The sequence below is a fragment of the Pogona vitticeps genome, chromosome 4 (genome assembly GCF_051106095.1).
Source record: "Pogona vitticeps strain Pit_001003342236 chromosome 4, PviZW2.1, whole genome shotgun sequence".
NCBI classification, from domain to species: domain Eukaryota; kingdom Metazoa; phylum Chordata; class Lepidosauria; order Squamata; family Agamidae; genus Pogona; species Pogona vitticeps.
Window position 1 is genome coordinate 37,844,191 of NC_135786.1, and position 21,714 is coordinate 37,865,904.

Below are 21,714 nucleotides of genomic sequence, written 5' to 3' on the forward strand. Positions count from 1 at the left end.
CAGACACAAGAACTGATTGACTGAATCAAATAATTAAGCATGCCACACATAATACTGACTTTACAATAGGCAAAATCCTAATCTTGAAACTGTAGGAGACTTTCTTTACAATCCTGATATGTTACAGAGAAGGGGCCTTGATGCAAAAGCACTCTGAGCATGATAGCTCAACATTTTTAACTAGCTTAAATCATGAAAATAAGAATAAAATGGAGTATGCTAAAATGTTAAACAGATTTTTGTGCAAATAGACACATTTTTTCTTAGAAAGGAATAACACCAATAAAAACAGTAAAATCAAAACGTACATATTCAGCTGATTCTGACCACAAGATTTTTTTTAAAGAAGAAAAAGAAGAAGATAATATGGTTACCATATCAACTCAAGTGCAACTTGACAACTGTCCTGTCATTCTCTAGGCATTCATTTGTCTTCCCGATTCAGAGGCCCCCGGAAATTAGCAGCAAGGACCCACCCTGTTTCATCCAGGAGAGTACCTCTGCAGACTTTAGGTCCAAAAAGATAGCTGCTTTAGGAGAAATTTCCATTATCTAGAAGAAATTAGTTTCAGATCCCGGAAGGCCTGAAATTGCCATACTGGTCTTGATCCTCAACCCCACCAACCCATCTTGTAAATGATGCTCCTTATATTCAGGCTTTTCTTTCTCTCTCTCTAGAGCCCATAAAATTTTAGTTTTGCCTTGTTTTTGTTCCCCAGAACTGCTCAGATCACCACAAGCTTCCCATCACTTTGCATTTGCAGTTCTGATTTGGCGAGACCACGGAGAGCTGTTGTGGAGGCTCTTGCACTGGCTGATCTGTTACTTACATGTTGGAGCTTGAATTCCCTTGTTGCCCACTCGTCTGCAAAATTCTGAGCCAGCAGGTGGATGCTGATTTGCCCAGAAGAGACAGGAATGGAATCCGAGGGCCAGTAGCATTCACAGAGTACCTAGGAGGAGAGGCAAGTTAATGAACATTTTCAAGAAAAAGGAAAGAGTAAGGAGCCAGAAGAGATGCCAGCAGAAAAGAGACTAGGATGTGCCACCTGCTGATAATAATTTATGTTATTATACAATTCGAGAATACAATTTATGTTTTGTTTCTCTTTTCATTACCGTTGGCTGTCTTTGGGCAACGTCTACTGAGCATTAGAACATGCTTCATGGAAGGAGTGGGCAGGCACAGCGAGAGCTGCTTTCTTTTTTATTGGAAGTTCAAGGGCAGCAAATCGGAACAAAATGGTGGCTTGGGGCTGATGCCAATTACTACTGCACCCCACCTCCACATAGCACACTGCCAATAACTCATATGCACAAGCACAAATTAGAGATGGGATATTTGTATTTGTCTCCCAGGGAAGATGAATATGAATACTGTCACCACAGGTAACCAGGCCCTTTCAGACCTACCCCCCCCCAAACCAATTGGTCCACTTACTACATAAAGCTGTCATTGTTTACAGGGCACCAATTGTGGAAGTAACTGGGCTGGCTTTCCCCCGCCTCCCCATACTGCTGACCACTCCAGTGAGGAGGTGGAATGACAAGTCTACTCACTCAGCTGCAGAGTGGCCAGCAGTGCAGGGAGGTAGAGAACTGCTAGCCGGGCTACTTCCACGATTGGTGCAGCGTGAATGACAACGGCCACACACACCACAAGTTTGCGTGTGTGTGTCATCCTGCCACCTGTGGTAGCAATATTCGTATTGGTCTCTCTCAGGTAACAAATAAAAATATCCCATCTCTAGTACAAATCTATCCCTACGTCAATGACAGGACTGGTGTAAGACATTTTGCTAACTGGAGAAAAAGACAAGATGCTGCTCTCCAGCCCAGCCATTCTCAATGTGAGGGGGGGGGAGGGGCACCCAGGGGGCTCCTGGCACATTTTAAGGGGGCCACAGACTGGAAACAATTATTCACACATCACCTTATCAGGCTTGTTATGTGACTTAAACAATCTTGGTTTGGCTTATATTTCTTTTTTGGCTTTGACAAAAAAAAAAAAAAAAAGATAAAGAGGGGGATAGAAGGGCTGATCTAGCTCACTTCGAAGCACAAACGCTGACAGACCTGGCAATTAAAGCTTACTTCACCACTGCAGGTGCAGGAAAGGCTGGGATGGGGGCTGCCATTGTTATTCTCCAAAATCTGCCATTTGAGGCAACCGCCTCACTCTGCCTAATGGTAGGACCAGCCCCGGCCACAGGAAATTAATGAATATCCCTATTTTATAAGTAATGAAGATCACTTAGGCTGTGAGATACAATATGAACAAAATTACTTGTGGGAGATAATCAATTAGGAGACAGCAATCCTAGCTAACATCCTGGTCCTAACATTGAACAACATGAAGGAACCATCTAATGCAGCAACTTCTGAAAGGAAGGGAGTTGTGGTGGTGCACTAGAAACAGAGTTGTGTGTAACATGCAGCCTTCATGGTTCAAACACATACACTTTTTATGGTCTGAAAGTAAATGACTCAGAAGGCAACAAATATCTGCTGAAACAGTTTTTTTTTACCTCTTTCTTTACTCTATCTTTCTTGACTTTTTTATTTGTCTTATAGAATTCAACATATACTATGCTTGCCAAAATAATGCAGTTTCCTTTTGAACATGCCACTTTTTTTGTATGTACAACTTCAGTTGTCAAAGCAAACAGGTTGTTGTAATTCTGGTGTCCTTTTAATCATATCACCTTTAATTTGTTTCCCTCACATTCATAATTAAACAAGGTTTCATGTATATCAACTATCATAATACATTTTGGAGGAAAATTCATCTAACATTGCTGAGTGCTTTAATCAGATTTCAGTTGTTCTTACATATTTCCTACCTTCTTTGAGGGTAAAAAGAGCTGACAAGGTTTTTTTTAATAGAAAATGGCTGACAGGAAATGGCTGGAGCAGTCCCCCCCATTTGATTGCTGCTGTTTGCAGCAGCAGAATTCTAGGTACTGTTATCTTCTAACAGCACCTAGAAGCTGCTTTATGTTGTTTTCTGAAGTTTCTATTTATTCGTTACTCATTTCCTTGCACTTATAGCCTATCTTTCTTCCAGTTAGCTCAGGGTGGGTACTTGGCTCTCTAACTCACATCTTTGTGAGGTAGATTAGGTTGAGAGTGTTTGACTAGCACATGGAAACCCATTGAGTTTTGTGGGCAACTGGAGATTTGAACCCAGGTCTTCTGAATTGTGGCCCAATAATCTAATCATTTTGTCATAATATGTCTAGTGTGTCTCTCAGCGTGCTGTTCTGCCAAATCCAGAACAACAGGCCTCTACTGATGTTAAAGAAATGAAATCTTTTCCCCATTTGCCTGACCAGGACATTCATTGTCTACGCAGGGAACAAGGATGATACCACACTTTTTTAAAAAAGCTACAGTTTTTCTTCAGTAGCTCATGCCCTGAAACTATGGCCATCAGACCTACTCGTCCATTCTCCATGCCCACAGTAAGCATCACAATGGTACAGATGTGCTGCTCCCAGACTAGCTGCCAGAAATCATCCAAGGTTTTCTTCAAGGGCCCCTGTGTGGCAATGAACTCCTGTGGAGAACTGTAACCCTGCAATAATGGAGAGATAGAGTTAGCTAGAATACACCAATATATTAACAAAGAAAAATTGCATGTATTGCTTGTGTCTTTTAAAAAAATTCTGTACTGTATTTTTTAAAAGCCGAATTAGCTTACTTTTCAAGAATTTACCTTCAAAGGCACAATCTAGCAAAACTGAATAACAATGAAATCCTACTGATCCTACTTTTTCAACTTGATCACATAAGAGAATGAGACTTGTAATGAACTTTTGATGGGTTGGGCTTATGTTCTCAGGCAGCATATTGTCGATTTTTAAGAAGCTGAAACTTTTTAAACTCTTAAGCTATGGTAGCAACTTCTTCCTTGCATACTTATTGATGTATATACTTCCTCCAAAAAATCTCCTGTAGCCAATAATTAATGATGTATTTTAGTTGTGCAGTGGTTTATTTGCTGATTAATTAGTTTATTTTATTTATATGCCACCTTTCCCTCCAAAGTTTTTTTTTAATGATAATAACTATGCATCATCAAATCAATTCTGACTTTATGGCAATTCTTTTCAGGGTTTTCCAGGTAGAGAATTCTCAGACGTGGTTTACTATTCCCTTCTTCTAGGGACACTCTGGGACTGTGCAGCTTACCCAAGACCACACAGGCTGGCTTTACTCGCAGGAGACATTGAACTTCCAACCTTTGGCTCTGCAGCCAGATACCTAAACCACTGAATTATCCGACCAAAGGGGACTTCAAGCAGCTCATAACTACTTAAAACTAGAGATGGTCATGAACTGCCAGTTCGTCTTTTGGACAAACAGTTCTTCAGCAGTTCCCAACCCCATCTCCTCCGGTGGGCGCCCACTCAGAGGCAGCACCCCAGATTTCCTGCCCCACCTCCTCTGGGTGCTGCCTCTGGGTGGGCCCCTGCCAAAGGAGGTGGAGACGGGAACCACCGAACACCTGTTCGGCCAAAGAACTACCACAAACCACCGATGTGTGCCCATCTCAACACAATAAGCATCACCATTAAAAACACCAAAAGATACAACAATAAAAACAATTAACATTAACAATTTAATTAACATTTTAATGTCATTAAAAACTCAATAAAAACTGTTTTAAAAACATTTTGGAAAAGTCTTCATTTAATAGATGCAGCATTCCTTTAAAAAAAACACTTATTGCTTTAAATCCAGTCTGAGAAGAAAGGCCTTTATAGGTCATATAGGTTTCATTTGGCTCTGGAAACAGAGTGATACCCAGTGAAGCTGTTGTAAAAGGGGAATTATAGGATCCATGTAATCACTGCCAGTCAGCAGTCTGGCTGCAGCATTTTGAACAGGTGAAGTTTCCCTCCATTTTTCAAAAGCAGCGTGTTGCACTAATCCAGACAGGAAACAATTAAGGTCCGGGATCTGCTTCACTCATTTGTGAAACCCTACATGAAGTGTTCATTGCAGAAGTACCGTGTTAACAAAATGGTATTTAATACCGGCCAGGGGAGGAAGCTAATAGAGTTTTCAGAAACTCACCGGCACAAAGTTGGCATTTATGTAGTCAGAATGGGGGTCTCCATCCAAGGGGCTCAGTTTTACTCGGGAGTAATCATCTATAATGAGATCAGATTTTGAGGCCATAATGCTGGGGTAACACATTGCACCATGAAGGCAATTACAGAAATAGCAGACACAACTTCTCTTTTATGTATGTATGTAAATTTAAGAATATGGTTTAGTTAATGCCCCATCTCCCAGTCCGGCAATCTTTATTTGTGGCAAACTCCCATCATCCCCAACCAATCCCACTAGTGGCATTGGCCATGCTGACTGGATGATAATGTTCCAAATTAGCCCAACAACTTAATTCTACTTGATCTCTGGCCAAGGCCAGATACTGTGAGGTTCTCTGGCCTCTCTACAGACATTCCATGCCTCCAGTGATCGCAGGAATGCTACATGGAACCAGAGATTGATAACATCTGGCTTAAAGAAGCTTCTCATTTTACAGAAAACACAATCTAAAGATTGGTTTTGTTTCACAGTAAAGGTCATTCTAGTTTGGTTGCAATTCTATACCTCTATACCTGGTATTAAGTGCCACTAAACTGAAAAGGACTTACTTCTGAGTATACGCATGTATAGAATTGTAAACACAAAAGCTTGGTCCAAAACTATCTGAGGAACTGCAACACAAATTAAGATTTCTATTCAGGCATGTCAAACCAGCTTTCAACCCTGCTGCTAGCGAGAGAAGAAACTAATGACCGAGGACTGTGTACTGAACCCAATCAGAGAAAAGGGTTCACAGGAAGAAGAGACAGATTAGCCATGTGTGGCTTTGTTGAGAACAACTTACATGGTAGAACATGGGGGTATCGATTCTTGGATGAGTTGGCAGAAAGTTCACCTTCTGTTTTAGGCTGCTCCTTCCCCACGTCCTTCAGCTCCTGTAGGGAGACAAGGAGGTAAGCTTTTTCAACTTGATCACTGTCTCTCAGGGGGAAACTAAGGCAGGGCAGAAAAGCTTTGGCCATCCAGGTCCTTCAGACTACAACTCCCAGAGTATCATTGGCAATGCAGGTTGGGGATTCTGGAAATTGTAATCCAAAATCATATGGAGTGCCAAAGGTTCACACCTTTATCCAGAGTACCAAAGGTTCTACAGCCTGCAAACAATTGCAGTGTTTTCTAAACATGGCCACCCTGGATTCAATTTGACCTGGAAAAGTGCAAGGCAATTACCTCAAAGTCCTGAAAGAATCCTTGGTTGGAATTTGCTGCCTTTGTTTCATAGTATTGCCTGAAATTTTGTAGCAGGATTGGCCGGTGGGTGTTTCTGCAACAAATTAAAATACAGACCAGAGAAATTGCAGTGGAACAATCTAGCTGCTGAGTAGAGTTCTTTCTAGACAGAGCAATCAGATAGGCATTTATCCTGCAGTTTGGACCACTGTAGGGAAAGGCTGGTTAACTTTTCTTAACAGTGATCACATGATGTAATCATTGGAGTGAACCAAATCATACCCACATATCCTTCTCTCATAATGCCTTCTGAAAGTTTGTAGTAAGATTGATCAGCAGATATTTTACCACAGTAGGTAGAATTCCCAGAAGCCAAAACCACCCTCATCATCATTCAGCTTGAAAAGATGATGTGTGGTCCTCAGGTGCATTGTTCTAAAGGTACCTTGTGGCTTTTTTGTGGCTGCCACTGCGATGCAGCAAATTCAGCACATAGTGGGGGCTATGTCTGAGGCCCCAAAGGATCATGGAGGACCCAAAGACGCCACCTTATCATCATAAGATTTTAAGGAGGCAATGGAGAATTTGTGGCTCTCTGAATGCTGGGCTTCAATTTCCAGAAACCCCACATAGCATGGCCAGTGTTCACAGATGATAGGTTGACGCATCAGTGCAACAGCTAGAGAACCACAGGATTTCTACCTATTATATATTTTGTTTCTGTGTTTTTAGGTTATGGCACTGACCTTTTCCCAGGACCTTTTACTCAAATGGACAATTAGAATATTTAACTTTACAAACCGTTAATGATCTGCTCCTGATTTGTTGATATGGACCAACCCAGCTGCCTGAATTTTGGGGGTCTCCTTATGGGAGGAAGGCTATCTATTGACACTGGTATGATGAGCCCCCTATAGGTCCAAATTTACCACTACATCGCTGTGACAGCTGATATCCTTCTTTGAGTAAGCTAGGAGAGACGAGAGTAGTTATACTCACCTCAGACTGTATGTGGCCATTTCTTGGGGTACATTGCCCTTTTCCATTCTGAAAAGAAGATGTACATGTTGTTACTTTGGTGGGAAATGAGTGCCTTAACTGCAGACTCTCCCCCGTAAGGACAGGACTTACTCTTATGTCAGCAAATGAACGTCCCTAAACCTGCATATGCCAACATAACATGAATATGTGGTCATGTGTATGGTGATTTAGAGGATGGAGGTGAGTTAAGAAAGAGTTCTTTGAATTTCCCCACGCCATAACCAAAACCCACTTGAATACTGTGTTCTTGATTATTTAAAATTTTAAAACAATCAAAAAACATTTGCTGGAAACAGTGAAAAAAACTGTACGTAATTTGTACAACTGTTCTAATATGATGTGACTGCCTTTCAACCAAACTGTGTTTCTCATCTCTCCTTGTCTACTTTTGGCTTAAAAACATGTCAGATGAATTTTTTTTTAAAACCCCTCTAAATAACAGACTCTTTGTGTTGTTTTTAATCTCTTTATCCAATCTAGTATTTGTTCTATACTGCAACCCATGATTGTATGCATGCTATCTAATGCCTGGTCTGCTCTGCTTATATTCAGCTGATCCATATAATACAGATTTTCAGCCAATCCCCATTAAACTAAAATCCTGGCATATACAGTCAACCCTCGACTTACAAATGGCCCTAGTTACAAACATTTCGACTTACACACTGCTCCGGTAGAAAAATATTGACTCAACTTGCAAACTTAGATTTGAGTTACGAACCAGAAAAAAACATGCAGGAGGTGGGGAAAGCACGAAATTTGAACTTTCAGTTAATGACCAGTGAAGAGGGTACCTGTCTGCTTCCTCGCTCTTCCCAGCACTTTGAGAATGGATTTGGAGACAGTCTTCAGACTGCCTGGTATTGCCTGGTACAGTGCTGTACGGACTGTATTTTTATTTTTTGGCTTTTTTAAAATTTTGGATTTTTGGATTTTTAAAAGGTGTTCCCTTTCTCCTTTGCTGCCCCCTTTCCCCCCTCAAAAAAGGTGCTTGTATTGGCTTGTCTTGATTGAAAAGGGACTTTTCAAGGTGATCTGTTGTCTGAAAAGTGCTTGGTTTTTCCCAGAAGGTGCTTGTCTTGGCTGAAAAGATGCTTTTCAAGGTGTTCTGTTGAAAAGGTGTCTGTTCCCTCTTTCCTTCCTTCCCTCTTTCCTTTTTTAACCTAAGTCATCTTAGGTTAAAAGGAAAAAAAATAAAAAATTCTGCCCCTAGTGATAGGAATGGATTAACCAGCTTTGCATTAGTTCCTATGGGAACTAATGATTTGCGTTACAAACCGCCCCTCGACCTAAGAACCAAAAATAGCCCGAACAGATTAATTAGTTTTCAATGCATTCCTGTGGGAAATGCTGATTCGCTTACGAACTTTTCAACTTACAAACTTTCTTCCAGAACAGATTAAGTTTGTAAGTCGAGGGTTGGCTGTATTGTTATTACTCCCACAGAAAAAAAACTGCAGCTTTTCTTACCTCCTTGCCTTTTGACGCCTCCAGAAAATCAACCCAGCAATTGTTGTGATAGTCAAGAGAAATCCCATAATAATCCCAGCGATAACTGGGGCAGACACAGTAGCAGAAGCTGCTGAGGCACCTACTGCTGGAGACAAATACAATAAAAAGGCCCATTTATTTGAGGCTCCTTTCTCCCTAGCCTGGAAAAAAAATCCTTTTAATGAGAATGACTCACACAGACGTTGCTGATCCCTGCCATCCATTGCTTTATAGGACAATTAGCAAATTTCAGGACCAAAACTTTAAAACTATAATCAATGCAACTGCCATCCTTTATGCCAGCCTTCAGCAACATAGTGTGATGTGATGGAGTACCATTCCCATCATCCCTACCCAACATGTTCCATGGAGGTGTGGTCCAATACATCTGAGAACACCATTCTGGGGGGAAATTATAACATGTCCTTGCCTGGTAATATGTCCAGGTGAACTCACTGGGACTTAATGATACATAGACATGCATAGAGGCATAATTACTCATCTAAAATTACCATTGGACATATTTCTGGGTTTATGTGAGAGATGCATGGAAGGTCCTCATGCAACTAATCAAGAAACCTGAGATCTAGTGAATTTATATTACAATTGACAAAGAGGTATGCCTCACCTGAAAAGGCTGTGAACGATACTCTCGGAGCTCGTTGGCTGTATCTGGTGAATGCAGCAACACTGAACCTATTTCACAGAAAAGAATCCCAGGATTTTATTAATTCATTCCTTCACTATTTCTTACAATTCTATTCTGCCTTTCTCCTGTTCCTGACTTTTACCTTCACAACTTAATGAAACATTAGGATGAAGATAGACCATTGCTGGTCGGAAGTTGTGCCCCACAACCAACTTCCAGCTAATCATCCACAACTAACTGCATCCTGCACCAGATGGAATCGCAGTTCTGTTTTCTTTTCCTGGTGGCATTTCTAGAATGCCTATTCAGAAATTGCTGATTTGGGTCCTGTAAACACATAAGAAACAGCTTTAGGGTGCAATCTGACAGCTGCAAAGATGCATGCCTGATCGCACCAGGAAGGATCACTTTAACAAGAATGATTTTCTATGGGGAAATCACTCCATCCTGGCCCCAGGTAGTAGTAGACCTAGAGCTGGACCAAAGAGGTCTAGCTTGGGCATGGATTAGGATCAGGCTGGAGTGCATTTCCCTGTATCTCAAGTGATCACTAGGAAATAGATCACACCAGACCCCTCCACTAGCAACCTAAATTATGATCTATTTCCTCATGTGATCACACCCTTTGTTTACTGTAAGCAGAGTTTTCCTTCTGCTGTATTTCAGACCTACATGTGCATGTATGGATTAGAAAATTATTAGTTTCACTTGGCAAGGTTTTTTTGCAAGCTGTTTCACTAACAATGCATTTTTGTCCATCATTTTCACAAATACATACATTTTTATTGGATTGCAGCACAAAATTCAAAAAGGTGGAAACTTAGAAGTACATTTGTTTTTCTATTGATATTTTAGTTTGTGGAATGCAAAGTAGGTAGGTTCCTATTTGAATGCAAAGTAGATAAATCTCTCCTCTTGTCTAAAGGAAAGAAACAGGGGGGCTTCACTTAACTAATGCTGGGGACACACACAAGGGTGTGGCTGACTCCATTGGACCTGGATGTGCGCTTCCCAAAGTGCCTTGTTGGCTGACCAGCAAATGAAAAGAAAGTGCTTGATCAGACAGAACTTCAGTGATATGGCCTCTGTTCTCACCTGTACTGTGCATGCGTTTTCAACTTCCCATTGCAAGTCTTCCGAGAGTGGCTGCATTCCTCTGTACCCACTGTCACTGGCCAGGCCTTCGGACTGGTGCTTTCATTGAGATGAAATGGGTTTGGGACCAATAGAGCCAAGTATGAGTCTTCCTGCCCATAATAGTGGTCATACCAGGTGCGAGAGATGATGTCTTGGGTAGGTCTCAATACTGAAGACATGGAGAGAAGCACTTTAATATCATGAGCCTGATAGGGACATCATGAATTCCTCTCACAAAAAAAAATTCCAAAGAAGTAGCCATGTTAGTTTCAACATGCTGGCAAAGTGAAATGGACTCCTTCTTTGCACTTCTTGTGCCTGAAGAAGTGAATTTTGATTCACGAAAGCTGACACTGAAATAATCCTGTTCGTTTTAAAATCTTAAAGTATTTTATCATTTTCCTCTTTTCCCCTTAAATGTTGCCAACATCCCACAAGAATGGCTCTTGCCAGAGCAGATACTTACAAGACTCATTGGTGGTGACAACCACCCCATAATATTCGATGAGGCCATTTTCCTCACTGAACATATCGGGGAAAATGATGACTCTGGAGCTGGCATCAAACTGAGGAGTGTCCACTCTCACAGGTGGTGGAAGGACTGCAGTGGAAAAGCCAGAAAGTAAGCAGTAGTTGTGGGTACCTGCAGGTGGTGCTGTAGATCTAGATTTGTGCATTTCAGCTATACAGGCATGAAGGACACATTGCAAGCATCAAAGTGTATTTTACACACATTCCTGTAAGGTAAGCTAGCACTGTGACTTCCCCAGAGAAGATGGGCTGGGAAGATAGTGGTCTAACAAAGGCCAGCTATTGAACTCAAGAGTGAAGTGAGACCTAAAGCAGAAATATCAGGCTTGCTGTTCATGCTACTTATCATCACTAAACTAAGCAGCAGAACTTTGACATGTTACTTTCTCAGATTACAAATCCAAAAATTCTGGAAGTTATATTCTGAAAAAGTAACATCTCTAGCCTCTGCAAAGCAGTTATATTATGACTAAAATCCTATAGCTTGTCACATTAAGTCGCAATTAGAGTAGAGCCATTGAATCATAGAACATGTAGGAACGCATTCACCAAATCCCCACTCAGTGGGCCTACTCTAGTAATGCCTTACTATGCTCAACAACAGGATTTTAGCCATTATCTGGCCATGTCACCAAAGTGTCTATTTCTGCTTAGCCTCCATTCTGATGCCTCCCTTCTTTCAGAGCTGAAGTTCCAAGTTGACCAATTAGAACAATAAACTGCTAATTTGGTGTGGTGGAGAGACTAAAGGCACGTACCTTCCTCCAAGGTGTTGCAGTGCACCTTCACAGCTGGGCCCCTTATGCCATTCTTGCCAACAGCTCTAACACTGATCTGATAGAGAGTGTTTGAAGTCAGCTTTGCCAGAGTGATGTCAGCTCTGGAAACAGCCAGAACAGATATAGCCTGGGGGCCTCCTCTTGGTAACGTCTCCATTGCCAACTCATAGGACTCAATGTCACCCCCAGGGATGGTCCAGTTTAGAAATATGCTGGTGATGTCAGGCAAACACTGCAAGTCCTTCACCTGTAAAGGCTCTGGAAAGACAAGATGTAATAAATTTGGTCGGCCCAGATTGGATAAAGCTCGGTGGACTCCACAGAAATCAAGGGGACTATATTCCTTATGGTATGTAGAAAGAATAAGACAGAGAGAACGCTGGCTAGTCTAGACCACTTTGTCGATAACCAATACTTCCATAAAGATGCAAGGTCAGAAGATACAACCTAGATATTCCTTATGTCTGGTAGCACTGACATGTAAAACCCCCATTTTTTTACACTAAGGATTTGAAACATTTTGTCTGCATTGTACAACATTAGTCTGCCTCCTTGATGCTGCAACCTCGGAATTTGAAGTACGCACTTCTGAGACCTGATATGTATGTATGTATGTATGTATGTATGTATGTATGTATGTATGTATGTATGTATGTATGTATGTATGTATGTATGTGTGTGTGTGTGTGTGTGTGTGTGTGTGTGTGTGTGTGTGTCTCTGTCTGTCTGTCTGTCTGTCTGTCTGTCTGTCTGTCTGTCTGTCTATTTATTTACCTTATATGCCACCCACATTATCCAAAGGTCTCTGGGCGGCTTACAACAATTTTCAGTTTTTCAATTTTGTGGGAGTTTTCTGTTTCTTAAAGCAACGAGAAGCAAAGGGGAAATGGCTTGGACCATTGTTTCAATTTGAATCTTACTGTTTCTCAAGTTGAGACGCGGTGTTTGACACACCCTTCCTCCCCCCCACCCCAGCCTCACTAAGTTCTGCCATGACCATGTAGGGGCCTGGCAAGGCGTGGGACTGGTTTGTCTGAAAAGTGAGGATTTTTAAATGTGAGGTGAAAAACCCAACAGAGCTGGTACCTCCAATCATTTCGTACACACATGGATATCACAGAACACACAAAGACACACAGACAAATGAAAATACAATTTCCCCGAAAATAAGACCTAACCTGAAAATAAGCCCTAGTAGGATCTTTCAGGATGGTCGTAATATAAACCTTATCCTAAAAATAAGACCTAGTTAAGTGAAATCCCGGCCCTCTACCCTTGTGCAGCAACCAGAAGATGACATGACTGTATTTGAATAAATGTAGATTGTTGTACATGAAAAAAAATAAAACATCCCCTGAATATAAGCACTAATACATTTTTGGAGCAAAAAATTAATATAAGACCCTGTCTTATTTTTGGGAAAACAGGGTACAAGCCCTCCTGCCAACCTCTTTTCATGCTGTTTTCCCTCAGAACAAGCACATACCAACCTATTGCCACTTCTGTCATCTCGGAGCTGTTCTTGTAGGGTCCAGCAGTGCAGCTGAGGGAGACAGAATAATTTCTCCCTGGAACCAATCCCTTGAAAACATGTCGGATCTGCCATGGGGTCAAGACGTGGTGCTGTAGCATGGTGTCGTTGCCTGGATACCACAGCTGTAGCTGGCAGCGCTCTGGTTTGCTGAGGGGCTTTGCCCAGGTTACAGATGCCGCTGTGTTTCCCTTTTCAGCCTTTATGGAAAGTTTCCCAGGAACCAAAGGATCTAGGGAATTAAAACAAAATGGAGTGGTGGTGGTGGAGAGTAGCGATTGCTAAAATTGTAGAGTTATTTTCAGACTGTGAAGAATAAAACAAAAGAGAGCCCAGAGGAACTGAAATAGGCTAAAGCCTACAGTATGCGTGGCTTCTTCTACACATTTTTTACGTGTTAGCAAAAGCTCACTATTAAAATGCTAGAGACTGAACAAGGAACCTTATGAATGGAGACTATGCAATTTACCCTGGATCCATGTCTTCTTTCCAATACATCTGTGCCAAATATACATATGGGACCTGCAATGTGCTTCCTCATAGAAGAAACAGCAGCTTGAAACTGGAGAAGGTCTCTGTTTTTTGTTTGTTTTTTAAGGAAAATGGTACAGGTCAAAGGGTTAAACCTTCTCCTACTCTTATGCACAGTGCAGTGAATCTGACCTGTGCATGTTCCCTTCCTAGCTGGTACTAGTTTTAGAAAATGCAAGATGTTCCAATTCTGGAGACATACAAGAGAAAATTGGGCAATCATCAAAGATCTGCTTTGATTCTGAGCAGGGTGTTGGACTCAAAGGCCTTATAGACCCTTTCCAATTCAATTATTCTATGATTCTAAAATCCTACTCATAGATCTCCTTGCATTCTCCAGTGCAGTTACATTTGCATAATCAGCATGCAGCTGAAGCATGTTCTTTACCTCCTGCTAACCAATCAACAAACAAAAGCAAGATAATTTGTACTTTGCAGAGCTGTGAACCTCACTAGAGGATAATCAAAATTTCTTTATGTCTTAAAACAGCACTACTTCTGGTTCCAAAGCTGTCATATTTACTTCTGTCCCCTGATGCTCACTCACTCACTCACTCACTCACTCACTCACTCACTCACTCACTCACTCACTCACTCACTCACTCACTCACTCACTCACTCACTCACTCACTCACTCACTCACTCACTCATTTATTCAGAATATTTTTACCCCACCTTTCTCCTTGAACTCCCCCCAGGAGTTACTGATCTATAACTTGTCCTTGCAATAATTACATGTTGTCCAGTTGATTCTGACTTATAGTGACTCTTTCCAGGATTTTCTAGGTATAAAGTACTTTTAAAATGTTTAATCATTCCATTTTTTCTCTCAGGGCACTATGGGATCCTGTAGCTTGCCCAAGGCCACACAGCCTGACTCTTCTTCTATAAGGCACAGTGGGAAATTGAACACCAACACTAGGTTGCACTGAGCTATCCAGCCAGCATAAGAGTTTAACAAGAGAATTTGGGCCTCAGTTTAACTGTTTTTCAGATTAAACCCAATGCAAATTTATGCAAGCATAATAATAGCCAATAGCTGCTAATTTGCTTCCTATTTTTTTTAAAAAAATAGTGATTTTGCAAATATGTCATTTCACCTGGAAAAGTTTAGAACTTGACTGGTCTACCCCCAGGCACCAGCAGTGCTGAGAACTAGGTACAGTAATAGTAGTTGTAGTAGCAGTCATAGTAGTGGTAATAATAATTTTTATAAAGCTAACACCATTCTACATATGACACTTGCACTTTGATTTTAAAAACTGTCCACTTTCCTTAAAATTAAATGTGTTTCCAGGAAATCTACCAGGAGCAGACCCTGTAACCAACATTGATTTGAATGAATGGACTGATTCCTTATTTCTGACTATTTCTGCTTACTCTTATAAAGAGACCACTGATACTAATCTGTATAAGGACCTCCATGAAAGGGAATGAAGACAATCATACTCACATGTCCAATCACTGATGTTCCCTGCTGGTACCCTATAGGGCCCTGCCATGGAAGCAACTTCTAGCAAATATTTAGTTCCTGGCATGAGGCCTGAGAAGGTGAAATTGGTGGCATTCTTTTCTAACGATCTCTTGGCAACCACAGTGCCTGATCCAGCATAATACAGAGTTAACATATAGCCATCTTGGTCTCCTCCAGTGGGTTGCCAGGCAGTGCTCAGCTTGTCAGTGTGCCCTTTGTTTGACAGACGCACCATGCGAGGAGGCAGAGGGTCTAAGATGAAGGAAACATAAGAAGGGACAATGGAAAGCATGTGCATTTCCAGCTTTATTTATTCAATACTGAAATCACTATGTAATATTAATTTATCTGTTTATACCCCACCTTTCCCCACATTTCTTTGAAGGAGCTTAAGGTGGTGTACATTGTCCTCTCTCCCATATTTATCCTTTTGCCAATTATCTGAGGTAAACTGGCTGGAGAGACAATGACTGGTTCAAGGTTATATAAGGGGCAACATGGCTGAGTTGGGCTTTGAACCCAGGCTTCGCGAGACATTGTCCAACTTTTTAGCCATTACACCATGTTGGTTCTCACAACTAAAGAATTTTAAGATGAGGAAAAGCTGAATTCTCCAGCTGATAGAAATGGTAAGCAACAAACCCGGTGCATTACCCAGTGAAAAAGGAAAAAGGGCCTCAGAAACTTGGAATCTGTCCACCTGACTATAAAAAATGGATGTGGCTTAAATAGCTTGCTTCTTTTTATCATTTTTAAGTTGCATCCATTTTTCAAATCCTGTACAGCCACTTTTACAGAACATACGTAAATAATAATAATTACACACATTCAACTCAATTCTGACTTATACTAACCCTTTTCAGTGTTTTCTAGGTACTGTATAGAGTACTCAGAAGTGGTTCACCATTCCTTTGTATTAGATTTTTTTTTAAAAATAACAACAAACATTAAGTATTGCACATTAACATATTTGGCCATATCTTTCCCCTGTAGCTCCACTCTCTAGGAATGTGGCCCTCAGGTTGCTGGCAAATCTCAAATTTTTCCCTATAATCTCCATCCATTTTAAATGAAATCCCAAATCTGGCTTGTTAACTTAATGGAGTTGTGGTTTACACTTGGGCTCATTTCTGGCATTCAGGGACTTTTATTACAGATTTGTCGGGGGCAACAACAATGATGGATTTACCCATTCCCAAGGATATGATAACAGCCAGCAAGCCTCATTTTTTAAAAACCAGAAATGCCAGCGCATAATTTTCTTTCAAATATGACAGCAATGCCTTGTTTTGAACAGATTGCAATGATAAAACTCCGCTCACTATGTACCCTACAGAGAAAATGGACTTCTAGTGAAAATGACAGATACTCTGACCCTATACCTAACACAGGTTCAGCACCTGCAGCAGCTCCTTTAAGGTTTGGACTAAAGATCCAGAACAGATTCACTGCCTTATGCAACAGCAGGTGCCAGCTTCTACTGTGCAAACGTGTGCTACTCACATGTCCAAGCACTGAAGTTTCCTGCTGAACTCCTGTAGGGTCCAGCCTTTGAGATGATCTCATACACATACTTGACTCCTGGCGTCAGACCTGAGAAGGTGAAATTGCTGGCATCTTTCCCCAGAGTTGTTTGGACTATTGTGCTGTTCAATGCTGGTTGGTATAAGTTCAACTCATAGCCTTCCAGCCTCCCAGTGGGTTGTGCCCAGGCTATACTCAACTTGTCGGGGTACTTCTCATTCTGAATTTGTATAGAAGTAGCAGGAAGAGGGGCTGCAAAAACAGTACAAATGTATATCATAAAATGAAAAAAAACCTGACAAACATTGAAAATGAAGACACAAGTGACATAAATGGCTGCATACTTACAGAACTATAGGAACTACACAAGAAAATCGTAACTACTGTACATTAGAGTGTCTGCACTATACATCCTGCAGGCACATCTCCATGTGTTGAGGAGGGAAAGAAGAGGATGGTCCAACTCACGGGCTAGTCCATGTCCCACAGGAATACAGGAATCTGGACTACGCCAAGTCAGAACACTGGCCCCTCTAGCTAAAAAGGTAAAGGTAAAGGTTCCCCTTGACATTTTCAGTCCAGTCATGTCCGACTTTAGGGGGTGGTGCTCATTTCGCTTTTCAAGCCGTAGAGCCAGTGCTTGTCTGAAGACAGTTTTCCGTTGTCACATGGCCAGCGTGACTAGGGAACACCGTTTTACCTTCCCACTGAGATGGTACCTATTTATCTACTTGCATTTACATGCTTTCGAACTGCTAGGTTGGCGAGGAGCTGGGACAAAGCTCACTCCATTGTGTGGATTCAATCTTACGACTGCTGGTCTTTTGACCCTGCAGCACAGGCTTCTGCGGTTTAGCCCACAGCGCCACCACATCCCTTGCCCCTCTAGCTAAGTATTCTCAAATGTTTGCCTCTAGTCTCCATCAAAGGTTGCATCACACAAATTGGTCCTGTTTTTCTTTTGGGGTGTGGTGGCCTTAGGAAGCCTCACCCAAGGCCCCTGATGCAGAAGATGCATCTGGTATAGCTTTGGGGGCTGCAAAAACGCCCCTGAGGGCCAGATATGGCCTACGAACTCCATGTTGCAATCTCAGTGCCATTTCCCCTCCTTTTGAAATGGAAGCAATCTAAAGACCGAAGGGCTCAAGGCAATCTGCCCTCCTACACTGCACTGATCAGAAAGTCTAGCACATTATTCTTGCATCTACCTTGGTCCTTATGGCTAAACATCTGTGCATATAGTTGGGCATAGGCTCAGGGAATATCTGTATAAGGATGAGTGTGCTATGTTGACGTGTAAGTGTAAGACAAGAGAGTGATGGTATCCTGGGCTGGATGAGTCTAAACAGGACTGCTTGAAAGTGAGGCCTGAGATATGGAATGATCCTTGTATTTACACACAAAGATTGGGTGGTTTCTGGACAGGAAGCCATACTGTGCCTCAAAGGGATCCTAATTAGCCTATTCCTCCCTCTCAACCTCCATGCTGTCCCCCCCGCATGCATCTTTCCAGTCTCCCCCTCCGCAGGGAGCAGAAGAAAGCTGGAACCCCCCCCCCTTTTTTTAAATAAGTACTGCATTGGTTTGCTACTGAAGTGAAACACTATTAAAATAGTAAGAAAAAAGTGACACCCCCCTCCACTTCTTCTTCCATCTCCTGTCAGGAATGGTGGAACACTGTTGTTGCTGTTCTTTTGATAAGCGACATATCACTCTATTGGTCTGTCACCAAAGTGAAACAGCACTGGATTGTAAAATAAGAAATAATTTTAAAAAGAGAGGAGTGGCATCTCCTGTCACCCCCTCTATGAGAAGCAGGGGAAAGTGAGAATTTTTTAAAAAATGCATTATCACTTCATTGGCTGGCCAGCCAGCTGACACGGCATTGAATGCTGACATGGCACTATCAATGGTGCTTGGGTTCAATACCAGCAATCATATGTGCTGAAATCAGATCACAATCCTATCCATGCAAATAAATAAATAAATAAATAAATCACTAGATCCCATTAGGGACCCAAAAAGGTATGGTTTGTGATTGCCTGTATATCATGTGGTCACTGGAAAATGGAGCAAACCAGCCCATCCCCAAAGTGGTCCAAAATGTGAAATAAAGTGCTGTCTCATTGTACCCTAAGTGAGCCCATGTTTGAGGATGTGTGCATTAAAAAATTGAAATATTTATGCATCCTCATGCCTCCACCTATCTGCATCAATGTGAGCATATCCTTCGATGCATAAGATCAGGTCCCTTTCATTCTCCCAGGCAACCCAAACATATCTTTCCCCAAAATGAAATGAGATTATCTAGGTACAGCCAAGCCTAGCAATGTATGGATATGGGGGGGATATGTTTATGTTTTATTCTGTGGTCTTCAGTCGGAGGAAGAAAATGAAGATGAGTAGGAAACCAGATGCAGGGAAGTATAGGGTGGAGGAGGAGGACCAGGATGAAAAATTGGAGACAGCCCTGTGAAGAACAAGAAGTGTGGGCTTAAAACTACTCACACAGGCTGTGTATCCCTGGGTAACAGGTAGATCTCTAGACCTTAAGCCCAGAGACTTCAGGACCTAAACAATCAGACTTACATGTCCACTCGACAGCAATGGTGGAAGAAGCCTCAGCTTGGCCTTTCACTGCAATAACCTGTACAGCAAACTGGCTTCCTGCTGGAAGCTCTCTCCAGAGGAAGTCCTGGGTGCCCGGCTTCACAACATGAACCCTCTCCATTCCTGGAGGCACGACGCTGTATAGGACCATCCGGTTGTGGTCCCTGCCTCCTGGAGGCTCTGCCCAGGTTGTATAAAGTGAAGATGAGTTGCCACTATTTTTCAGAGTCACATTCACAGGAGCAGCAGGGGCTGACAGAAAAGATGAGAGATTACATAGGGTCTTTTGTAACTTTCACAGCATCACCGTGAGCTACTTCTAGAGAGGAGACCAGCTCGTGCAACACATGACTGTGTGCCAAGCATGAAACTACACAGTACAAACAGATCAGTTATCTGCAGATCTAGGATGTGACTCATGCTGCAAGGCATTCAGCACAGTTATTCCAGTGGAAGAGCCACATCTCCATAAAAATCTGTCTGAGCCTTTTACATCACTATTCTGATATAATAACCCCACAGTACTGTCCACTGGCACCAGCTGAACGACCTCATGAATCTTTCCCACAGACTTAGGTATTCTTTTATCTAAGATACAACAATTTTTCTCCTATCCCTCCCCCCTACTCTGGAGCTAGCCCCACACTCACCGGTACAGGCTGTACCATTCTGTGAAACAGAGCTGTACGGTCCAGCCAATGACCACACTGTAACATGGTAACATGTGCCTGGTGTTAGTCCTGTTAAAGTGACATTGGTACTGGTTTTCTCCACCGCCACATAATTTCTGGTGTCTGGGGTTCCCTCTTCTGATACAGAGACCATGTAGCTGTCTCTCTGTCCAGGTGGGGCCTTCCACTGTGCCGTCAACATTGTGGTACCGTGGCTGTTCACCAGAACGGAAAGTGGCATCAAAGGCACTAAAGAAAGATAATAAGGGATTTCAGGAAAGACCTACTGACAAGAACATCATCATGGCTCAGAAGCCAATTGTCCCATGATTCCTGTGTTTTGTTAGCCTTGGCTACTACATTTTTAAAAATTACTTACGTCTTTTACAATTTATAACAAGCCGTACAACAACTGCAGTCACGGTGAAGGGTATATGACCTAGTCACTTAGTTAAAAGGTGCTACCATGAAAGAGAAACAAGTGAGATGTCAAGCACCACTGTAGGAAGTCAATAATAAAGAAATAGCAGCAGTATGGAATGAAGCTAAATATCTTGGCTTGGCTGGAACCAATGGCCATGTCGCTCCTCCCCTTTGTCTGTCTGCCCGTCTATCTTTACAAAATATTCCCTTCTGGAAGTGTATGTCACTGCAGTGGCTGATCAGTCTGGTGATCATGTCACTTCTTTATATAATGTGACTTTCATTTTATGGTTTAAAGCTTAATGAAAGAGCAGGAAGAATCCAGAACGAGGTCTTGGGCTCCGGCCCTGCCATATTCTCCTCCTGCACTTTCATACTGGAGGTATAAACTATGATTCAGTATCACAGCAGATTCCTAGCTTGTTATTACAATATGGAATTCTCATTCATTCTTATACCCAGCTGCATGGGAGGAACAGATGGAAAGAGAGAACATACAAGCTCAGCGCTTTGTGCCCGCTCCTTTCTACTCCTGCAGTTTAATATCATGTGCAAATACGGCCTATGAAAGATTTGGCACCCATTTTTTAAAAATATTTCTCTATCCTTCTCATTTTGCATCATGGTGGTTTAGATTGTAAATCATTATTTTAAATTATAAACAACATCAATTGCTGAGGCAGGAGTAATGTAAGCAAATTAAATGCATTCAATCACAGCAACTGAGAAATCTTAGGTAGAAGACTGGACACCAATGAGAAAAAGGGCCAAGAATCATGGAACTGTAGAGTTGGAAGGGACTTTGAGAGCCGTCTAGTCCAACCCAAAGCCCTGCTCAAGGTAGGATCCATACTGCCAGATGTAACTACAGAAACCCTAACAGATGAGCATCTAGTCTCTGCTCCCATTAGGGACCCAAAACTACTGCATCCTATTGGATGGTTTCTTGGGTAATAAAACGTGCAAAAGGAAAGGGAACCAAAATAAAAAAACCCTACAGATCATCTAGTTCCTGCTGCTGTTCCAGCCTC

At 41.9% G+C, this 21,714-nt stretch overlaps 1 protein-coding gene across 7 annotated transcripts in view; it reads right to left on the bottom strand.

Moving 5' to 3' along the window:
- The window catches only part of LOC110073332 (receptor-type tyrosine-protein phosphatase V), a 61,274-nt gene that overhangs the window by 14,056 nt on the left and 25,504 nt on the right, over positions 1-21,714 (bottom strand). For 6 of the 7 annotated variants that reach the window (XR_012086227.2, XR_012086226.2, XM_072997110.2 and 3 more), the window contains exons 11-26: positions 20,240-20,509; positions 19,569-19,841; positions 16,959-17,231; positions 15,435-15,707; positions 13,410-13,682; positions 11,899-12,177; positions 11,076-11,210; positions 10,568-10,778; positions 9,452-9,519; positions 8,803-8,929; positions 7,291-7,338; positions 6,292-6,385; positions 5,906-5,996; positions 5,083-5,159; positions 3,443-3,577; positions 831-953 (exon numbers count right to left, since the gene is read on the bottom strand). Coding sequence is in view for 5 of the 7 variants with exons in the window: in XM_072997110.2 (XP_072853211.2) it covers positions 831-953; positions 3,443-3,577; positions 5,083-5,159; positions 5,906-5,996; positions 6,292-6,385; positions 7,291-7,338; positions 8,803-8,929; positions 9,452-9,519; positions 10,568-10,778; positions 11,076-11,210; positions 11,899-12,177; positions 13,410-13,682; positions 15,435-15,707; positions 16,959-17,231; positions 19,569-19,841; positions 20,240-20,509 (2,750 nt within the window). In the remaining 2 variants the exon portion in view is untranslated. The remainder of the gene's footprint in view (positions 1-830; positions 954-3,442; positions 3,578-5,082; positions 5,160-5,905; positions 5,997-6,291; positions 6,386-7,290; positions 7,339-8,802; positions 8,930-9,451; positions 9,520-10,567; positions 10,779-11,075; positions 11,211-11,898; positions 12,178-13,409; positions 13,683-15,434; positions 15,708-16,958; positions 17,232-19,568; positions 19,842-20,239; positions 20,510-21,714) is intronic. The other variant, XM_072997109.2, reaches the window with a different exon arrangement.